A 17694-nucleotide genomic window follows, 5' to 3' on the forward strand; every position below is an offset into this window, starting at 1 on the left:
TTAAAGTAAAAACTATAATGTGTAATGTAGTAGGTATATATGAGATTACTTATTTTATACAACTAAATATTGATAGAACTTTTTGTATTAATAGGATGATAGGGGAATGGTCGAATCTTATAACACAAAGTCCGGAAGAAGAATTAAAATAATAGATAAAAACTCAAATAATATCATAAGAAAACAAAGATTGAATTTTGTAGAAGGTTAGTTTTTCATATTCATAAAATATATTGAGTATTGATTATATTTTAACCAAACATATTTTCATATTAGATAAAAAATTATCCTGGAATAAAGTGGAATTCAAAAAAAGTAATATTATAATACATATTATATCGACCTACCTACATAGTAATTAACAATATTTTTAACATAACGTTCGTCTAGGAAGCGGATCGAGGAAAATACTTGAAATTCCCTTCTACAATGATTTACCAAACTCACGCATTCAAATCCATCAACCGACCAAACCAACTAACATGGAAATATTGGAAATGCCATCAAAATTGACGAGCGGATCACTGCAGCTAGTTCCGAGTTCCGCACGCGCATGCGCGTCCGCCCCAATTCCTACTATCAACATAATATCTTATCAATAACTTATATTATTAATTATTATAGTACTGTATAATAATGTGAAAATTACAAAATAATCTAGCATGTAAACCATGTAAAATATTAATTATTAATAAGTTACAAAATTAATATTAATACCATGGAGAGAGTCAAACGCTGTAGTTTCTTTTATTAATTGTACATTTTGTTCGTTGGAAATATGTTCACATACATTTGTGAGAGTTTTAAAGTATGCTTCGCATAAGGACATTTCACCAAACGGACACTATTTCTATTATCCACACCATGGGGTTTTTGCATATGTTTATCCCTATTACCTATATTGCTAAACATACTATTGCACAAAGAGCATTTCTCATTTTCGTCGTTTCGATTTCGTTTATTTAAATTTATTTCTGACATTTTTATATAATATTTGAAACTGTAAGAAACACTAATTGTACATAATTTTCACATTATTATACAGTACTACTTATATATTATTAATAATAATAAATAAATAATAATCATATACCTATATAATATATAATATATAATATATAGGTATATGATTATTATTTATTATTATAACCGGGTGATTCTTTTATCATTGAACACTCATTATTTCCAAAATTATTTATGTTTTTGAAAATATTATTTTACATAGTTTATAGTTGTTAAAAAACCAACGTTTTTATTAAAAAATTATATTTAATATATTTTTTAATATAATTTTTTAATAAAAACGTTGGTTTTTTAACAACTATAAACCATGTAAAATAATATTTTCAAAAACATTAATAATTTTTGAAATAATGAGTGTTCAATGATAAAAGAATCACCCGGTATATATAATAAATATATTAAATATTGTATATTATAAAAATGTATTTTAATGTTTTCTGATTCAGTTATTGTAGGGAATTATTTCTCACATACAAGAATATATAATAATATGACAAGATTATAATTCAGATGTATTGCGTTTTATAAATATACAAATCAAGCTATAGTTATATATATTCAAAAAATGTACACTGGATTAAAAACGGTGCGTGAGTAAAATTTAAATTATATAACTTACTATCGTTGTAAAGATTTGCAGAATTAAAGAAAAGCAGTTGACGGTGATAATAGTGGTAGTCAGCTATATGTTTGGTTTTATTAGAAATAATAATTAATAGAAATAATATTTATTTATTTTTATTATTATTAAGTCTTAAAATAATTACATAGTTTATTAGATTACAATTATTACATACGTGTTATTACATTTAACTAATTTAACTTTTGAACATTCCTTTTTTTTAAATTTTAACTAGTCGTGTGGAGTTATCGTTGATCCGTGGACTCGTGGTCCTATATATTCGATGTAAACTCAAAAATCTTGATGAAGTTCGATTATTCTTTTTTCTTGTCCGGGGCCGAATGGTTCTTTGGTTGAGATGGTGTTTATAATATTTGACTGTGTTCAGGCGTTCTGTTTCCTTACACATTAAGTAGGAATGTGTGAGCCTAGTTTGTCCAATGCGTACTCTGGTAACCATGATTTTCTCGTGTCGTGTGAATTTGATTATTGGTTTAGCCATTTTTTTGTAGATGGTTTCATTTGTTTGAGTTTATTGTTATTGTTGGTTTGTTTTTCCCAGAAATAATATTATTAACTGTAATTTACAACAATTAGCTATAAGTAGTATAGTATTATTTAGATAAAGTATAAAATAATAGTAGCTACTAAAAATGTTTTATCCAAATTAATAACTTTCCATTATATCAATACATATTACATTATATAATTACTGTATAAATAAGTGTAACTAATGGCCTTTATTGCCGATGTAAACATGCTCAATAAAAAAAAAAAATAAAAAAAAATAGTAGCTACTATTATTACATTTTGTATTCAATGTATAATCTAAATTATGTATAGGTAGAAATATAATACTGCTGTATTAAATTCAGTAAACAACTAATCATTTATTTTTTGTATATAGAATACATTTATTTTGTAATTATTTTCTTTGATCTGGGGTCAGTCTCGTTTTAAGGATTACCGATGACGATATCCTCGTCTTGAATTTAATACAGTACAGGGGACATTGGGAGAATTGCGGTTAGCGAAAAGATAAATTATTAAATTTACAAGTCTTTATATTCATATTAACCTACATTATTATGTTGGCTAAAATAATATTTTAATAATATAATAAATCGGTTTCTCAGTTTCTCTTATTATCGTTGGCCGGCAGTTAACTCCCAGTCTCCTCTTTGTGGAATAGGCCTACATGGGGACACCACATTAAAAAAAACGCGCCTTTTGCAATACCTCATGTGATATTAAACACGACGTAGATTGTCATCGTTTGATAAGCTAAGGTGGTGTGGAAACTTGCAATGCATAACTGCTGCAGTCTGCAGTAAATATGCCAAAATTACCAAGCTAATACCTAAGCTAAATATTTATGGTTTTTACTAGAGATGAAGTAGAGAATATATAATCCCATAATTTATTATATTGTACAGTTGTTGTAGTAATAATACATATTAATACTACTAATTAGTTTTCTTTGATATAATAAAAATACTATTACGTTCTCAGACTCTCAGAGTTGAAAACCTGTGCGTCAAATTATTCAATAATATAATATCATATATTAAAATATTATGTAGTCCTATAGCATATAGGTATAGCATATAGCATGTATATATATATATCGTAGGTAAGATGTACCTTTCAAATTCAATGTTTAAAAAAAAAAATGTTATTAGGGTGATAGACAAGGTTAACCAATAAGTTTTGACAATCTACACCATATTTATTTCTATATAGTTTCGTTTATTATTAATAATATTAGTAATAAGGACTATTATGCAGATAATGAGAAGTAACCAAGAGCTGAATATAATATAGATCGTAATCTCGTGAATGAGCTATATGATTATTAATTCGGCAAATTACAAATTACTCACAAACATTTTGATGAATTTGAAATAAAATCACTTGAAAAATCTGTCTTAAAAGAATATAAAGACAAAAAAACAAAATCTATTTTTCGCGATGAAACTCGAAATAATGATTTAATTGGAAAAGAAAAATTTTAAATTAATACCTTTTTAGTTATTTTAAATCATTTATTGATTGAACTTAACAAGAGAAGAATATAGCGTACCTATCACAATATTTATGTTAGCTAATTTGATTTTGTTGTCGAGCTTGAAAATTAAAATAAAAAATCTCAAGTGTATATACGTTTTCTTTTATTAAGATTTTCAATTAAAGCTTCAAATAAAACCGTTGGAAATCTTGGATTATGTTGTTATCATTGAATATGCAAATAACAGGTCAATAAAATTTAAAACTAATTGAACTGAACACAAAGGTAAACATTAGTTAAAAATAAATGAATACAAGATCATATCTTTTTTTTAGATTCTGAACAGAGTGATGAATGTATTAATTTTACAATGATGTGTGTGTGTTTTTTTTTTTGAGTCTGTGTACAACACAACTAGTCGTAGTCGACATAATGCTTCAATTTCAAACTTTGGGGGTGGTTTCTGATGTAAAAGTGAATATCCTTGGTGTATTATAGAAATCAAATGTAAACATTTTCAAACAGTTTTCAAAAAACTCGAGAAAAACAAAAATAAAATGATAGAAAAACGGGAATTTTTACGCAAAACCAGTTTTCGACCCAATCGATTTTTTTATATGGTTGTAATTCAAAAACTAATTATACTGTAAATACTTGAAATTTTCACCAAACGTTTATGTTAGTGTTATCTATATGTAGTTTAATTTTCTTTTTTTGATATATTTTTTTATTTATAGAACACTGAAATTTTCGATTCTTATGAGAATTTTTTTTTGAAGTGTCGGTAAAAAAATTCGGATGACCAAAAAAACTTGAAAATTTAATACAAGGTTCTTTATGAGTTGTTATTATTGTGGCTAAAAGAAATTAAAAATCGTTAGTTACAATTTTTTTTTTATAAGCGCTTATAGCTCAAATGTTTACGAAATCTGTCGTAAACGCGAAAATTTTTAAGTAATTTTTAAGTTTAAAAATCATAAAATTTTTTGTGTTTATAACTAAGGATTAAAAATACAACACTAAGTTTTCCTTCAAGTAGCTAGGTATAGTGAAACTCGAAGCGTCATTATAGGAAAAATGTTTTGAGCGTTTGGGTTTTAAATTTTTATGAAATCGCGTAACGATAACGAATATCCTCAAACTAGGTATATGTATGTCTATGATAATATAAGGTATTATGAATTATGATAACTACATGCAATGTTTTTGGAAAAATTGATTAACCATACCTTAAGCAAAATGCGTCCTAATTGAAAAATAAAATATTTGTTTCAAAATAGAATTTAGGACAATATTTAAATATAATATATCCTAGACTGACAAATCATCTCCGTTCGGAATGGTTTATCGTGTACAATGATACCTATCATTGCATTCAAATCTAACTTACCCAAGTTAGAGGTCCACCCCATCCCTTACTGTACAGCAGAGCAGTACCCACTTACCTGCTTTTTTTTCGTTTTATTTTTAAATAATATTGATGCACAGATTATGCACGACCTAAAAATCAATTGTCTTACAAAATAGGTCAAAATTAATAATAGTGATGTGTAAACGATAACTGGCGACACGTCATGGGTCTTTTAGTAATTACAACTGATGAATGCAAATTTCTTATGTTAAGCAATTGTAAGACAGATAAATTAAATGCGGGTGTGACGTTCTCACAACGCCCAAACATGGATACTTTACAATATTGTTAACTAATATAATAATAATTGTAATCGAATTGTACAATAAGTCAATAACATGTAGCATTGTAAGAATTTAATACTTTTGTTAAAGCTAATAATCTGTGTAGTTGAAGCTAACCAACAAAATAATAATAATAATGATAATTATCTGATGTATACTGTTATATGTATATTGAGATAGTATAAGTAAATAATTCTGAATATTATGTAAATATGTTAATAATATATCACTATATATTATACCTTACTTCTGGTTGTTGAATGTGAAGAAAAATCATTTTTTAAAAATAATATTTTAAATCGTAAGGTAAAGTTTATTATTGAACATTTTATTATTTTGATTTCAAAATTAAATAATATTGAATATTATTTTTGTGACTGAAAAAAGGGGAATCCTTTGGGTTTTCCTTTTTACATAAATCCTGTACGCTCTCAAATCCTATCAGTTAGTGTTTATTTTATCTTTATCCGAACGAAAAGTATCTGCATTCTCCCCTTTTTATACCTCCGGTTCACCTAAACCATCCCAAAGACATAAAACTTTTGCCGGCGATTATTTACGGTTTTAGACGTTTTAATCACCACATGCATTGAGAGATTTAGAGGGTAGAGAAAACAAGGACTAGACGAATTTGGATTGGTAAGGGTAGAATTTATGTTTTAATTACTGAATATTCCATTTTAATAGGTTGTAACGTTGACACAATACAATTATTTTTATTGAAACATATCACAATAATAGGTTAGGTTAAAAACAAGATTTTCCTAAAACATTATTTTCTATTTGTCTAATTGTAGAGTAAATTATCATTTCATATTATTTAATATTTATTTTGAATTCGTCTATAAAATGTATTTCAAAATTCATAATAATAAACTCTCTATCTAATTCAATTCATTTTTACTTCAATTATTTATATTGTTTTTTTTTTTAACAGTATCTTATTTTATTCTAAAAATATGGTAATATATTGTGCATGAATTTATAATTATATTTTGAATATCATTTCACGCAAATGAAAAATATTTAGAAGCAGTAAATTGATTTGAATTTTACGGCACATTTATGAAAACTAATTATTACCTACTGATATTATGCATACTTTTAACTCTGGAGGGTATTGACCAAGTTCTATTTCTATAACATATACGTGTTCTGTGGCTGTGGATGAAATTTGGTGTGATCAACATATATAATTCCGACAAACATATTTTGATCTGTCATTCGCGTAACTATTAATTATATTACCTACCTACGAAAATTAAACGGGAAAGCTGATACCAGTGAATTAAATCAATAAATTCTTGATTAACTGACACACAATGGCTGAGTGCGGAAGGTTGAATCGCTTAGACATCGTTGCGTCTCCTGTGCTTAAAAATTATGCCTCAATACTTGAGAAATTAAATTATCGTCCCTTTTGTAATAACTCTTCGGGGAGCGTATCTTCATAAATTTTGAAATGAAGTTATAATAAAATTGTGTTGAAATTCCTGAATTGTTATCATTACTTATTTCCGCAATTAAAACTAAAAACGTGTCATAAAACTTGGGACACACATTTGTCATTCAGGGGACACAATGTGTGTCAGGGGACACAGTATTTTAGGCCCTGGATTTTTTATTTTTTTAATCGGTTTTCACGGAATATGTAATTACCGGGAATAAATGTTGTGACGATTATATAGAGCTTATTTTATCGGAAACGAACTATTTCGGATATCACTTCTCGGGGGATAATTGTTTTGTGAATTTTATATGGGTGGTGAAGTAGCGGTAGCCGATGTAAAGAATAAAAACACAGTATAATAGACGAATACGACGTATATTGTGCACCCAAAACGCCTTTAATTCGTTATGTTGCATCCTAAACGAAAGACGATCATGAGTTGAAATAACAAACATGATATTATTATTATTTTATACGGAAAATCGATCCTGAGCTGTTTATTATTCGTCTCCTATAGGTGGCCGCCGCCGCACCGAGCCCGAATCATCCACACGGTACGATATAATATGCACAGGTAAAGGCCATTTCATATTTCAATCATCGGTCGAAATAAAAAAGTTGTCTAAAAAACACGTCAAGTTCAAAATAATATGTAATGGACAATTTTATAATTGCTGCATAGCTCATCATCGGCCATTTAAATATCAATTTTGTATTAATTTAGTGCCTCCGAACCCATTTTCCCACAAAAGTCATGGCGTCATTCGTTTCGGCCAATTTTGTTGTGTATTTGTAGTTGTTTTTCGTTTACGGATGATGTTTTGAATTTTCATGTTTTTGGCAGAGGATCATTGGCAATGTGGAGAGTAGGCACTGCGATTAGTATTGGACTGCAGATCATTCCGCGGGTTAGCAAAGGCAACCATTTTATTTCCATTTACAACGATTTTTAAACACAGCCCTTTAGTGATTAATATAATTGTGATTTATGTCGACGTTGTCGGCATAAGAACGTTGCAGGGCTGTTTACATATTACGCCGATTGTTGTGGAATAAACACGGGTAGGTAAATGTCTAATAAGTTCTGACCGGAGATTCGGAGAATACCGCGGAAATCCCCGAGTCCGTAACAACGGCCGGAATCATATTATATTAATATATAATAGGTAAGTATACTTACGACGACGTAGGTACACACACACACACACACACACACACGCACACAATTTAATAACATTATCATGGGTAGGTAGAACACGACTGCAGTTTGGATATACCTAAGCGGGCAAACCGCTCTTTTCGTTTCCACCACTCACCCATCTACCCTCCACCCAATATTGCTGCAGCCGTGACCAACTTACGATATAATACCTACACGGTACTATTCCATCGCTTCCGTTGCGGGTGCGATGGACGCCAGTGGACTCGATTCACGTATAAATAATAAAACGCTCGTATAAAATATATCTGCGCACCATTATAATATTTGTATAGGTGGTACTGTGCGCGCGGGCGGGTGGGTGGGTCATCGGTTGTGGGTTTAGGGAGGTCGGTGACTTGCGCCGAGGTTCGTACGGGTAGAACACGATTGAGAACGGTCCTTATCGGCAGTACCTTTTTTAATAACACGATTGAGAACGTTTTTACCTGATAACTTTTATGCAACGTTGCCACATTTCCTAGTTAAAAATACAAAATAGAAATAAAATATACAATATATGTATATAAAAGATATCAATTACTATATTACTTTGAGTTTTTGGTTACAGAATAAATTAAATTAATTTGATAAATAAAAGTAAACAAACGGATCATTGTAAAATCAATACATTTATCACTTATTTTTCAGCTTAAGGCATTTTTTCAAGATTACAATTTTAACGGTCTTGTCGATGTGTTTTCTTCAGCTTTTCGTTTACAATTTTCCCTCAAAATCTGTCTTTCAGTTTTTTGATTGTTATTACTTGCATGATTTACATGTTCGCCATTTGACGAATGAAAAGTTTTATCTATTTCCGTTAATAAACGGCACTACAACTGTTATTGGAACATTTCCATTTCATTAATCCGTCTTTGCGTGTTCTTGCGAATAAATATTTATCATTATTTAATAATATAAGATCTTTTCCGCATTCAGACGTTATGATTTTAAAGTTTTCCATTATACGACACTATACCATACCTACACTATAACACTACCTATAATGCGTTGTTACCGCGCTCACTGTCCACCAAACAACTGAATTTGGCAATATTTTGGTTTTACGCAGATACGTAAACCGCGTTTCGTATTTACTATCTTTATTACTAAATAAGTATATTAAGTTTTATATTTTATAGTATTGTTACTTGCTTAGTTCTGGACGTACTAATTGGTTACTAATTCAGTAATACTTGTCGAGGCCTAGCTGTTGTTATCGACGATAACTTGTACCTATGTATGTATGTATGGTTTATATGTTTATAACGGTTGTAATTTGAGCGGAAAGGCCTGGCTATGATAAAATGGTCATCGATGATACCTTGTCGTGCTATATAATAATTTATTATTAACCGTTGACAGTTTTCTGAAAGTGTTTTGTTAATCACAAGAATTTTCGTTCATTTTATAAACAAATTGTGAAAAATGCATTTAAGGTGAATTTTGTCAAAGAAATGCAAAAAATGAAACGCATCAAAATCACAGTTAAGATAAATGGCAACGTTGCTCGAAAAATCGTTCTCAATCGTTTGATTTTAAGGTACGAAATACTGTTTCTTTGATCTGCCGACAATCGTTCTCAATCGCGTTGCTAAAAAGGTAAAACGTTCTCAATCGTTTACTACCGGTTCGTACGACGGTCTGCAAAAAAAAAAAAAAAATACCGTAGACGTTACACCGTGGCCGTTTTCATTACGTATACGTTTAATAGGTGAGGTACCCACCCAATATAAACGTGAAACGTGCGAGGAACTGTAGTAAACATTAACGCACACGAATGTGGGCTGTTGCGCTATCAGCGCTTGTTCAGGCGCGAGCGTATCTCCTCAGATGTAATAACTCCTCTGCGATCGTATAATGTGCGTGTGGGTGTTTCGGCGAAAAAGCAACTACGGTGCAATATTATCACTCCGCTTTTGAATTCATTGCGAACTATGGTGGCGATCACACTTTAAATGAAATACAACATATTAATCACATTAGACGCAAATATTGTTTATTAAAAAAAAAAAATCACAATCCTTATAACTTCGTTTAATACCATCAACAGCTGTGGAGCGATCTATCAGTTTTTGTTTTTGTTTTGACCTCGTGGTCTCTCAATATTTATATGTACAAATTATACCTACATATCCAAATATCTAATATACATTAATGTAAGTTTGTATGCGAAGCTCATAAATACTGGTAACTGACTACCACCATATTATACCTTCTACCTTCCTTGGATAAGAACTAACCGCGGTATTCAATTTTGCACACATAATATTCCTTGATATTCGAAGAGTGTTCATACCTTCGTTTTTCAACTCCTAATAAGTTGTGGTTCACATATGATATTTGTTTTGGCTCACAAATTCGAATATTGTTTTTTTATACATAAATATATGTATATATGTATATATGTATATATGTATATATTATATATTAAAAGGTTGTCATTGGTTTTTAAAGAGAATTTTATATAATTTATATACATATTATACTATCTGCCCCAAGCATTTAGTTGTATGTAAGATATTTAAAACTCGGGTGATCAAAAATTAAAAAAAAATTTAGAAAAAAAGAAAAAGAAAATATTATTTTACGATTTTAAATCAACGGATAGTTATCAGTAGGTAACTTTTTTTTCTACCTAAACCTTGCATGCATAGATTTTAATTTTCCTTATAATTACCATCAAACAGGCCAACTTGGGGCGCATGTTTAACTTGAGGCAAAAATATTATCTTTTAGTTTTACCTCCATAACGGTCTCTTCTAAATTAATTAATGTGAGACAAGTATTATGTTGTTATCTTAGAAATATTTAAAACCATTTTGCAAGTGTCGCAGCATCAAATTTTCAACGTAAGTATTAATTTTTATTAATTCTTTTTTTTTACTAATATCTATCGTTTTGAAAAGTTCCAAAAACTTACACTAATACTCATTGAATGAGACGTTTTATATAAAAATTGATAGTACAAAACATGTTCAGATGTATGTTAAATTTTCTAATCTACATAATAAATTATTATAATATACATACATATCTGTAAATTGCGTTTTACTTATTTAGTCCATCTTGGGCCACTATTATTCATCCATGGTCAAATTTATAATTAGGATAAATTTAAACAAGTTAATTCCATTTAAAAAGACTAACCTTAATACAATTTAGTCTGAATAGTACCTACGGTTATATTTTTAACTTTGTACGGATGGGTGAATGTCGAAGAAAAAATGGTGAAAATTATAAGAACAAGAATGTTTTTATTTTTTAGTATATGTTAATATACACTCACCAGGTACAAAATATAGCTATAAAACATACAGGTTAAAATGATATATCCAATCATAATCGTATAACAATTTTATTTTAAGTAACCAGTGGAAACCATTCTAATAAAAAAAAAATATTCATTTTTACTATTACAATATCCAAGTCTTCCTATGAATTTTGCCACATTGAGTACTCCTTTAAAAACGCAAATTTTGGAAAATCCATTTTTTAATGCAACTAAATGTTGTTAAAAAGTTATGTCAAAATTTAAAATACCTAGCTATATCACGTTTAAACCCTTCGTTGATCAGTGAATCAGTAAGGACACGTCGGATTATAATTATAATACATAATACAGATTTAGATATGCTTGTAGATTGTAATATACTCTAAAAGTATTAGGCCGATTTTGTTCATCGAGTTATCGGGAAAGTTTAAAGAGTAGTTTGAATCACGTTTGAAAATATACCAAGTGCCATGTCAGTCGAATTATTCCAAAAAATGAGGTGTATCTACGCCGATTATTGAACGTAAATATTATATTTTATAATTGAGGTACCTAACTAAAAACGAGATAAATCAACGTTGTGTTTTATTTATTATGTTCATTTTTCTTGGGCGAAGTCAGGTAACCTAACCTGAAAAATTATTTCAAGTATATTCTTACCTTACGTATAAGTATAACGTCTTACAGGCAGTAAATCGTAATAATCGTAGTTGTCGCTTGACGATAGTTCACGAAGAAATGGGACAAAAATACAACTGTCAATAATCCAATAATATTTTCTATTATGATAAAATAGTACTATCAAAACAAAATTACGACGTACTTCATGGTTCTATTTTATATGGTCAGTGGAAAAACCGAAATAAACACAATAATCAATGTACACACACGTCTTACATCGATTACGGTGTTTGGATTTCACAAGTCATATCTATAACTAGCTCAATAGTTATAATATAATAAATGATTACAAAACAATTATTTACATAATATTACTGTAACAGTAGTAATACTAATACTTATGCATAACAATTACAAAATATATAATTTGTATAATATAATACACACATAACAAAATAGGTACGCTCTAATTTATAGTAAATATATATTAAAATTATATAAAAAAAATGGGAAGAGGCCAAGAGGGGCGCTAATTTCTAAATTGATCATGGGGCGCACTGGGAAAACTCCCGGTGTCCCGGTGGACCAGTACGGGCCTGATGGTGCGATTATATATAGGTTAGGTTAGGTATAGTTAGACATACCCCGCTGAAAATTTACGATACCCCCCCGGGATAGAAGGTCTGAAATAAACACTGATGTGCAGGGCCACTACAGAAGAAGGTCAGCAGGATCCAATAGGATCTGAGTCCAGCATCTTTGAGGGGCGCGTTCATACAAATAATTACTTCAATATATATTATAAAAATGTTAAAAATTAATTGTTATTTAAGAGGGGCCCGGATTGAGTTCTGTACTAGAGTCAAAAATATGATATGGGGGGGGGGGGCTTAGGCATGTGGATACTGGATAGTCGGATAGGTAGAGATGGGCAACATTTTGTGAACATCGATGTTCGATGTATCGATATATCGAAATTTAAAACATCGATTAGTTCTTGAAATCGATTCTAATAGTGAAAACATCGATGTTCATAGGAATAACATCGATGTTTTACTTAATATAAAAAATGCACAGAACATCTAAATTTTAAAAATTCTAAGAATAGTCATCATCTTATAAGAAAGAAAAATTTGTATTTTAATTGTAATTTTCATATTAATATTAGTACATACATTCAAAATATTAACTCTTAGAATATAAATTTATAAGTAAACAACAAATACATTTTTTTTTAAGATTAAAATATAACATAATATTCAAAATATAGCTCCTTGAATATAAATTTATAAGAAAACAAAATATACATTTTTTTTAAAGATAATAATATAATATACTATTATACTTAAAACATAACTGGTTGAATATAAATTTATGAGAAAACAACAAATAAATTTTTTTTAAAGATTAAAATATAACTTCTTGAATATAAATTTATTAGAAAATCACAAATACATTTTTTTTAAAGATAATATACTATTATATTTAAAACATAGCTGATTTTCATAAATGTATTAAAAATTACAAAAACATTTTAATAAAAAAAAAAATTATAACATTATATTATTTAATTTGTGAAACAAAAACAATTACCTATTCATAATTACCACAATGCGCTATCAATGGATTGCAAAAATAATAATTTATTCAGGTGTTTGGAAGTAAGACGGTTTCTTTGTTTATTTAATGTCAGTCCAGCTTTTGAAAACAATCTCTCACTAGGAACAGAAGTAGCTACTGTTGATAAGTATTTGATCGCAATTTTTGATAAAATTGGATAGACGCTTGTCATTTCTTTCCAAATTTGGAGAGGGTTGTCAGATAACCGTGCAACACTGGATTTTAAATATAAATTAAGTTCGCTTGGGAATCCTATTTCATCTGACTGTCGCTGTCCCCTGCGACCAGAAGATTGTTGTACAATTTGTTCATGATCTTGCCACAAATCGAATGGTTTTGCCACATCATGCTCTAAAAAAAATTATATATATTATATATTAAATATATTATAATACAGTTTATTTATTATTTTGACTTGAATTTTTTATACCTATGATGTCATCATCAGAAGAGCTCTCACTAACATAATTGTTTTGCTTTATCTCATCAGAAATATATTTTAGCATGTTAGATAAAGCTAATGGATCTTTGAAATAAATTTTTTTGAAACGTGGATCTAAAATTGTTGACATGCCTAAAAGAGCAACATTCTCCACTGCACGAAATCTCTGTTCACAGCAGTACAAAATTTCTGCTTTAAGCTGAGTACCTATCTGCTGTGTAGGTTTAAATTGATTAATGTTTTTTGTCATCATGTAGATCATGGGAATAACCATACTGGTTGTCACAAATTTTTGGCCACAAAGTTGTTTGGTAGCTGCTTCTATTGGTCTTAAAATGTCGATTATTTCAGAAATATCTTTAATTTTTTTGGCTGAAATCATAGGTGGAGCTGCAATGTGTCTATGCACAATATCATTAACTATGTTGCTTAAACTAATGAAACGTTCAAGCATGTAAAAAGTACTATTCCATCTTGTAGGTACTTCTTGGAGTAATTTTCCCTCACCTTGGGTCGCTTTCCTTAATTCATCACTTGCTACAACACTTTGTTTAAACCATCTCACAATGTTTTTTACATCTGAAATTAAATGTGTGAGTTCAGGGACACTTGAAATGGCATGCTGTGCAACAAGATTTAACGTGTGAGCAAAACATAATATATGGCGTTTTTTTCCATATGATAAATCAATTGCTTTCAACATATTAGCTGCTCCATCAGTAACCACAGCAATTATTTTTTGTTTGGAAATGTTCCATTCTTTACAGACCTCCACTAATTTGGTTGCTATGTATTCACTTGTATGCCTTTCATCTAATTCATAAACTCCTAACAAAGCAGAATTTAGTGTATATTCTTCAACAAAATGAATAGTTACACCAATGTAACTTCTGGTTTGAATGTCAGTCCAAATGTCGGTTGTAAGAGTAAAATATTGAATATTTTTGAATTTTGTCATAACAATCTCCTTCATAGTATCATATTTGTCATAAATTTTGCGGGAAATGTATCTTCGACTAGGTATTTTGAAATTTGGAGATACTGTTTTCATTAAGTACTTGAATCCTTCATCCTCAACAATACTTATAGGCTGGTTGTCCTTACAAATCATATACATTATAGCATGAATAAGTTTATCCGATTTTACTCCACCTTCTTTAAAACTTGTCATAACACCAAATGATTCAGCAATTGTTTTTTGCCGCTTAAATGAGCCCATAAACGTTTCATTTGATACATGATTGTCCTTGGTTTTTTCATTAGTACTAGGTGTACTAGGTACATCAGGGATCTTAGAAGTCGATGCCTCAGGTTCAGGATTATCCAGATTATCCTTATTAGCAATATTAGCCAAAGCATTTTTGTGTTTGCTTTTTAAATGGCCGTTCAAATTAGATGTGTTACCTAAAATCATTAATCAGTATTATTTATTACAAACATTATAATATAATTTACAAATACCTAATTATTTTAACAAAGATATTTTTTATTAAAAAATTTAATTGAATATTATTATAATAATATTATTCAATTAAAAAATTAATTACAGTTGTTACCTATTAATTTAGTCTACATTCTATAATATTCAAAAATCGTTTTATAAAGTCAAGAAGGTATTGATGAATAATTAAAAAATATAACTATTTATCTGAATTATCTGTATAATAAATAAACATATTTAATATTATTAAAATACAAATTATTTTAAATATGTAAATTATTTTTCCATAGAAAAAAAAAGATTAGCTGAGATAAAAAAAGTAAATTGATTAATTTAAGAATGCATAAAATTATAAAATAAGCAGGAATTTAGTGTTCATAAGATTTCTGATTATACAATAAAATTCAGATACTTTACCTGATGTTTTGATCTTTTTTTGACATAGTGAACATGTTGCAGTTTTATCATTGTCTTTAGTGAAAAATTTCCACACATTGCTAGTTCTATTAGTCATGTTATTTACCTAAAAAGTATTTTACAATGTATATTATTTTAAATACATATTATTTATAAATAATTATTATAACTAAGATTTGTATTATACATTACAATATATCATCCCTTGTATTAAATATTTAAATTTTAAATTAAGTGTACATTAAATTTTGTTATTAATACATTCTACATTCTCCAGTGTAGAAAGTTAGTAGTTAGTAGTTACTTATTTCGGGTAAGTAATTAAATTACACTACTAATTTCTTATCAAAATGTAACTAAATTATTTTTAAGTTACTTTTTTATCTGGTCAAGTTACATTACTTTTGAGTTAAAAAAGAATCTCAATTACAAAAGAAGTTTCTTTTATTTCTTCAAAAATATCACTGGAGCTTAAGTTCTAAAAATGTATCAAACCAAAAAAAAGTAACGAGTAATTTAGAAATAATTACTTAAATTACATTTAAATTACTTACTTTATTTAAATTAATAAATTAAATTACTCCCTAACAGGCCTAACTTCTACAACATTCATACATCATTTATAAAAGTCAAGAAAAGTCCTTAATTAGGTTTTGTGGGGCCCTGATGCGAAAACTGTTATAAGGACCCTGTACTTGAACTTTAATAGCCTAATATAAAGAAAAAAAAATGAGTGCACCTACTAATCTTTGGTAAACCCCAATACAACAATTAATATAACGAACTTGTGCTCATTTACTTTAAACTAACTTAATTATTTTTATTTATTTACTTACCTTTGGGTATTATACAAAATTTGTTAGAATAACAAATAAGTAGTAACAAAAATGTACTGTGTTCTCTCTCTCTGATGCCTGAAGAAAATGAAAAAAACTGAAAAGTATTTGGAACTAGAAATAGTTCACACAGAAATCACGAATACTAAATGTTATTTAATATAAACGTTTTTTACTGAGCGACGCATGTTGCACGAACTACGAAGTCGAAGGATAAAATGAATTATAAAATATAAAATTACAAAATAATAAATATACTATGCAATATGCATATAATGAAACAATTTACCCCACTTAATTAAATGTAATACTAGTGTTATATAGAATATTCTTATTCTTACTTCTTAGTATTTCAGTAGAGACAATGAGACAAAAGACTAAAGAGTCAATAAAGATTAAAGGGACAATAATCTTCAGGTACATATATAGTACGTATATAATTGGACCCGCACCCGGTTATAAGAATTCAATAGCGGTCTATTACAGTCGTGTGTTCCAGGTATTTATTAATTGGAATTCTAAAAGTCTTAATATTACGCATAGCTAATAATAATATGTATATGTCGCATCCACATAGTGAAACTGCTCATTTCATGAATTGGATATCCAGATAGTGAAATTTGTCCAGTTCATGAATTTTGACGAAAATAGGTACATTATTTGGAAATCCATTTCATGAAATGGACAATACCTATATCGTGTACTTTGTGTAATTATTATAAAACAAAATTATTATTTTATTATAACCATATAGATAATTTTCTATACTGTTCTATATACAAAAATATAGCAATTTTAGTCAATAAATTATATCATATTACATTATATTTTATTATTATAAAAACCATTCGTATATTATATTGTATAAACAACAGTTATGTCCGATATTAAGTGTTATAATGATGTCATAATCAATTATAATAAAAAATAATTTGTGGATGCACAAAAAGTGAGGAACTCACAGACCCGTGGCAGATTTGCCACCACACCACTTATTTCTTGATTTCGAGAAAGAAGTTTGAATTAAGCATGTTCGGCTGTAAAGTA

The 17694-nt window shown here is 28.6% G+C and overlaps 2 protein-coding genes across 2 annotated transcripts; one reads left to right on the top strand and one right to left on the bottom strand.

Moving 5' to 3' along the window:
• Positions 1–99: 99 nt before the first annotated feature.
• On the top strand, positions 100–1027 carry LOC149056278 (uncharacterized). Its single transcript, XM_089226569.1, has 3 exons — positions 100–206; positions 277–315; positions 391–1027. The coding sequence occupies exons 1-3, from the start codon at positions 107–109 to the stop codon at positions 600–602; spliced, it is 351 nt and encodes a 116-aa protein (XP_089082695.1). The 5' UTR covers positions 100–106; the 3' UTR covers positions 603–1027.
• A 12467-nt stretch (positions 1028–13494) lies between these two features.
• Positions 13495–16865, bottom strand: LOC149056279 (E3 SUMO-protein ligase ZBED1-like). Its single transcript, XM_089227049.1, has 4 exons — positions 16648–16865; positions 15812–15917; positions 13942–15357; positions 13495–13862 (listed from the first exon to the last, which is right to left on the bottom strand). Exons 2-4 carry the CDS (start codon positions 15906–15908, stop codon positions 13495–13497), a joined length of 1881 nt encoding a protein of 626 aa, XP_089083175.1. The 5' UTR covers positions 15909–15917; positions 16648–16865.
• Positions 16866–17694: the final 829 nt, after the last annotated feature.

The sequence above is a fragment of the Diuraphis noxia genome, unplaced genomic scaffold, assembly GCF_037042655.1.
Source record: "Diuraphis noxia isolate RWA-SAM2 unplaced genomic scaffold, SU_Dnox_SAM2 contig0004, whole genome shotgun sequence".
NCBI classification, from domain to species: Eukaryota; Metazoa; Arthropoda; class Insecta; order Hemiptera; family Aphididae; genus Diuraphis; species Diuraphis noxia.